General features: G+C 35.5%; 2 protein-coding genes across 2 annotated transcripts; both read left to right on the plus strand.

Moving 5' to 3' along the window:
* Nucleotides 1–38: 38 nt before the first annotated feature.
* Nucleotides 39–3,357, plus strand: LOC8263105 (protein TIC 56, chloroplastic). The gene is made up of 5 exons (XM_002526619.4): nt 39–854; nt 935–1,132; nt 1,740–2,022; nt 2,196–2,358; nt 2,716–3,357. The coding sequence occupies exons 1-5, from the start codon at nt 146–148 to the stop codon at nt 2,878–2,880; spliced, it is 1,518 nt and encodes a 505-aa protein (XP_002526665.1). The 5' UTR covers nt 39–145; the 3' UTR covers nt 2,881–3,357.
* Nucleotides 3,358–4,614: 1,257 nt separating this feature from the next.
* LOC8263106 (cilia- and flagella-associated protein 251) lies at nt 4,615–5,582 on the plus strand. Its single transcript, XM_002526620.4, has 2 exons — nt 4,615–5,262; nt 5,367–5,582. Exons 1-2 carry the CDS (start codon nt 4,728–4,730, stop codon nt 5,426–5,428), a joined length of 597 nt encoding a protein of 198 aa, XP_002526666.2. The 5' UTR covers nt 4,615–4,727; the 3' UTR covers nt 5,429–5,582.
* The last annotated feature ends 418 nt before the right edge of the window (nt 5,583–6,000 follow it).

Genomic DNA, 6,000 nt, shown 5'->3' on the forward strand with positions numbered 1-6,000 from the left:
ATTTTAACAGTTAAGAACCTATCCAGCCCATTTACATCCTTCGCTACTGTCACAGTGACACTATCTTCTTCTTCTTCTTCTCTTCTTGTTCATCTTGCTCTTCAAAAATCTTTCGTTTCCCCCACAATCAAAACCCTGTTCCCTAATGGCGTCAATCAATTTCAATTTCTTTGATAACTGGTTCAACAAACCACCAAACCCATTTCCTCCAATAAACCTTCTCCCACTAATCCACTCTTTATCCTCAAAAACCACTCAACAGCAACCACCCTCCAATTTTGCTTCCATTTCCATCTCAAACCCATTTAACAAACCCAAGAAGCCCGAACAATCTGAAGCAGACCAACAACCCGGATACTGGCAACAAATGCTAGACCAGTTCTTTTACGAACACGAAAACCTACCCGATTACCGCCATACACCAGAAGTCGAAAGAATCCTAAACGACCACCCGTATTTAGAACAGAAAGAAAACCCAACTGAAGAAGAAATTCGAGAAAATGAAAGGTTTTGGAAAGAAATCGAGTCCAACCCAGTTGTTAAGTTCTTGGCACGAGCTGAACAAATTGATGACAAGATTAATGAGATGGAGTTGAAAGCAAATGAGATTCCGTATCGATGGGAGGACAGGAAGATGTGGAAGAACGTGCCAAATGTTATTGGACCGGACGGCAGGCCAATGCCAAGAAAGGCTATAAGGACTAGGAAAGAAAGTGATGATAAGTTTTGGGATTTTGCTAAGCAGTTCTTTTTTGGGTTATGGGGGTTTAGGCAAAGACCTTATCCGTCTAGTAGACCTATTGATGTTGCTCAGGCTATTGGATATAAAAGATTGGAGCAGCGATACTATGATTGTAAGTACTAGTGTATAGCTAATTGAGATACGAAATTTCACTTTGTTTACTGATGTTGTTATTGTGCTTCCTTGTTGTAGTTATTATGAGAAGTGGTGGATTTTATTATAAGGATCGACTGGGAAGGACACGAGGACCTATGGAGTTGATACAGCTCAAAACTGCTTGGGGTGCTGGGATAATTGATAAAGATACTTTTATATGGGGTGAGGATATGGATGAATGGGCTCCAATACATATGATTTATGGCATGGAACGTGCCATTGCTACTTGGGAAGGTGATTACAGTTTCAATTCTGCTTTTGCTATGCTGTAACTAGTACAAGAATGTGGTTTTGATAAAATTGCTGCCTAGAGAATCAGAGACCATATAAGTTATGTATCAAAAAGATACTTTTGGGGGTTAATTGTTATGTTGGATATGATTCTAAAGATTTAATCATATTATGTTGTGTATCCCATCTGATGATAAAAATCTATGTTGTTTCTTTATGTGACCCTTGTTTGTTTCACACTCTATCTAAGAATTGAGTGTTCTATGATGTAGGAAGATGAGTATTGTGACAAGGTCTTGTTCTGAATGCAGGTGTCAAATATTTCTTCCTTTTGTGTGATTTTGAATTTTGAGATTTAGAGGTTATCTTGCATCATTTTATCAAATGCCTCAGAATATGGCAAGTGAACTAGGGTATTACATGCGTGCGCATGTCCTTGTGCGGTAGACATTTATATTATGTATGAACCAAGTCTGCTTACTGCATCAGTTTTGCATCAAACCTGTGCTTTCTCAAGTTTTGATGTTTATCTTTAATTTCTTTTGTCAGCAAGATGCCAACTTAGCATTCCAAATGCCTTGACTGTTGGTTTATGATTTGGTTATATCAGTTAGACTTGGTGCCGCAGCAACAGCTTTCCTTCACAAACTTCAGAAAGGAATTCCTCCTTGGGTTCCTCTGAAGGGACAGGAGTGTAAAACCTACAAACAGCTGCAACAAGAGGCGATAGAGAGCAAAAAGCGTGACTTAGCTGTTTTAGAAGCTAATGACGGTGTATGGCCAGGAGCTAGAATTCCCAGCCATGCCCTATTTCTTTGGGCAAGTGGTTCTGAGCTGACCACTATTTTGGAAGCTGACCATATGCCAAACAAATACATTCCAAAAGATCTCAGGTACTATAACACTTGCGTTATTTGTTTGATTCAAACTTCCTCTCATTATTCAAGAGCAAGTTCATATCAGCGCCTCTTAATTCTTAACTTCATCTATGCCTGTGAAATGGTATTGGATCTCCAGAGATTTTTATCTCACCTATTTCACTTTTTTGGTTAATTCTGTGAGTTAGGCTCCAATTGGCTAAAATTATCCCTGGCTTAAGGCCATGGGAGGTTCTAAGTGTTGAGCAAGCAATGGATCAAATAACATATGGTGGCCAATGGTACCGTGAACCGCTTGGCTCATATACAACAGGTCCGCCATACATCCGGCATTGGAACAAAGATGTCAAGGTACAATTTCGTTGCCACTTCCATCTTTTTTATTCGAGTTTTCCTAAAGAGATTGAGCAAGCATACTGTTCGTGTTTACATGTTTAATGAATCAAACAAGTTTGACCATGTCGTAGGATTTTAGCAAGGATTTGCTTTACGTACTGTTCGTGGTTACATGTTTGATTTGCTTTCCTAGTAAACTACATTTTGCAAATTGTAGAATGGTTCTGTAGAGATTTTGTTCAGCTGCTTTTTGCATATTAGTTCAACTGTTCTGAGTTTGATACAGAAATCCTTTTCTGCTGTTGCCTTATCTTTGTTGCTCTACCTATTTAATGCATGTGCCTCAGCTATGCTCACATGTTGTTCCTGCAGAGATTGTTTCGGACTTTCTACAATCTCAGCATCCAAGTTTACAACAAACTGAACAGGACAATTCCTGGTTTCGAGGCTATATTGGAGAAAGTCCAGGCTGATGCTGAGATCAGGAATGCCAGACGTGAAGAGAAGAGAAAAGCACAAAAGAGAGCCGCCCGGTAAGTGATGTTAAACATGTGATTTGAGAATGACAGATAGTGTCACTGTGATATCAAAGTTCCTGACTTTGGAGGATTTAATGTTAACCCAAAGTGAAAATTCTAAATTTCTATACTTATGGCAAATTTTAGACAAAATGGGTTCATTCAGCTTTGAAATGAGAGGTAGCTCTTGATTCGTCTTTCAAGCTTTTTGAAGGTGATCAAGAACAAAATTAGGTGACGCCTTGTATTTCATGAATGCCTGTAATGATTAGAAAGTTTAAATAGGAAAAAATGCAAAGAAATTTGTTTGGACCAAATTGTATCATCTGAGCATGTGTGCATGAGAATGCATTGTCTGTTGTAGGTAAATTCTGGTGGGTTCTATACTGGGTCCATCTCCATCGCGATGAGTCTATTAAAGAAACTCGGATCTGAATCCTTTTATGCTACATTTTGCAGTTATTTTTTGAAAGAATAATAATTTTAGAGATTTTAATTGCTGCGTGGTTTATCCTGAAGTTTTGTTTGGATTCCATTAGCTTTACCATATACCTTAACCCAAGCTGGGGTGGTAACATGTTTCAGAGTCTCTCTGAAACATCCATCTGGAGACATAATCCACCTCTCACCAGTTGGAATTTAGGAGGCCACTTGGATCGACTAATAGCAATCAGAGAGCCCAACTTATAAATGAAGAAATTACAAATAAATATTCTCTTCAGGTTTTCCTATTTCAATTTATTTTTAAATCTCTCAAAAAATATTCCACTTCTTTTTCATTTGGTGTGATATTTATTATTTTTATAAAATTATTTATTAATTTTAAAATACTAGAAGACAGTTTTATAAAAATAGTAAATATCACATCAAGTGGAAGAGGTGGAAAAAAAAAAAAAGAAGTCTGAAAAAAATAACATATTTGTCTTATCATCTAAATTTTCGGAAACATGTCTCTTAAGGGAGTATGAAATGACAAAAGAAAACACATTTATAATATCTTTCAATTTAATTTTTGATTTTTTTTAATGTTATACAATAAATTTATCATAACATTTGGTATTATAAAATCCTGTAGTCTTTAATAGAAATAATATTTTAGCTTTATAGCTAATTTGATTATCAATAAAAAAAAAACATCTTACTGAATATTAATATATAAATATAAAAAGTAAAAGTATATAATGAAATAAATTGCATAAGCCTAAGATATTAAAATTTATGGATTTATTAAACTTTATATAATCAAGTAAATTTATAAGATTTTAAAATTCATATACTTATCAAACTTTACGACATTTTAAAATGGCGACTTATTTGTTATATTTATACAATTCATGGAATTTCAGGGTAATTTTAGAATTAAATAGAATCTAAAATGAGAAATTTCTCATGGGTTTTTACCTTCTAAACGAGTTTTCAAAATTCATGGTTTGATGGATTTTAAAAGACGATGGATTATAATCATACATTTCGTTTAAACAAAAAAGAAAATCTCCAACCAAACCACAGAGAATTGGTTCAAATCCACAATTTTTTTTTTAAAAAAAGTCCTTCAAAAAGAGAAAATCTCCAACCAAACATTCGTATTGCAAAATGAAAATATAATGTACACTGCAGTAATTTACCATGTTACCAGAAAAGGCCAAAGTTTAAAATGTTTTCAGGTCACCGACCCTTGTAATTTATTTATTTATTTATTTGTTGGTTATACCGACCTTTGCCATCCATATATTGGAAATCTAAAAGCAGCATCAGACAAAAGTTCTGAAAGACGTGTAAATAGAGCACACCTTCCTATTAAAGACTGGTGACATTTGTCTGCCAAGCTCAACCCTCCAGCCTTATTATTTATAGTCGGCTCGTTGGATGAAACTGAAACCCTTCAAGCCAAATACAGAAAGAATGGAAGATAGTGTAACTGAAGGTGAGAGCATTATGCATCCAAAAGAAGACACGCATCCTGAAGAAGATGAGACAGATCATGGTAATGATCAAGTTGTAGTAGAAGAAGAGCATAGAGGATTTCTAAACCAAATTGTGTCTAGCTTCGTCTGTAAAGTGGAAGCTGCTGCTGACGATGTTAATAAAGAAAGAGAAGAAGAAAAGCACTTGAAAATAGAAGAGAAGAAGGAAGAGATTAGTAATAATAATAAGGGAGGTGGGATCTTGGATAATCTTATATCTCACTTGGTTTCTCCATCGAGTCCAAAAGCAGCTGCAGCAGGTGCCCAAGTTCTCTCAAAAAATGAAGAAAAAGAAAAGGGCAAAGGTCAAGAAGAAGAAGAAGCAAAGGCAGTGAAGTTTGATGAAGAAAATGACGAGAAAGTGAATACTGAAAAGGAAGGTGGTGGAGGAGGTATCATTGATAACATTGTTTCCCACTTTCCTACTTCTCTTCCAGGTACTTTCTTCTTTTTTTAGAGTTCCGGATTTTTAAGTGTAATTGATTTTAGAAACACTAATTTAGTACGTTTGATTTGCGTGTCTGTGTTTGTGATGAAACAGATGATGCTGTTCCAACAACCGACGAGGTCTCCATTCTAATTCACTCCATTATCCATGACTGAAAAGAAATTTTTTTTTTTTTTTCTGATTGTTCATTTTTAGATGTAAGAGGGATTTTGATTTTTTTTTTCTTTTATAATGTATTTTATGTAATTTACTAGTTCATTTTTGTATTCCAGATGTTCCCTTTTTTTATGAACATATTGTCGCAAAGCACGTGTTGGCTGTGTTTTATTGGTTCGATTTTCACAACGAATTCCAGTGTTCCCTTGTAATGAATGGATCAAGTTCTGTTGTTCAAAATTTATGGCGAGGCTTTTTAGTGTTAGTGGTGGCCTAAACGGCCCAAAAGTTGAGAGAACCAACTACCTAATGATAAGGGCCTTTCATTTATAGGCCCGATAATGATTGCTCCTAAAATACAAAAGATCATATTGTGGCACTTGCTGCTGTGTGAGAAGTGAGAACAATAGGATCACCAGTTCTTTTTCCTCTTGTTTACAGGCTAAGTAGAGGAACTGCGTCAGTGAAGTGTCACTCGAGGCACTTATTCACTAACACTACTAGAAATATGCTTCTTTTTAAGAACATGCGCACTTCGAAATGAAATAATATATATATATATATATTTGTA

The sequence above is a fragment of the Ricinus communis genome, chromosome 10 (assembly GCF_019578655.1).
Source record: "Ricinus communis isolate WT05 ecotype wild-type chromosome 10, ASM1957865v1, whole genome shotgun sequence".
In the NCBI taxonomy this organism is placed as follows: Eukaryota; Viridiplantae; Streptophyta; class Magnoliopsida; order Malpighiales; family Euphorbiaceae; genus Ricinus; species Ricinus communis.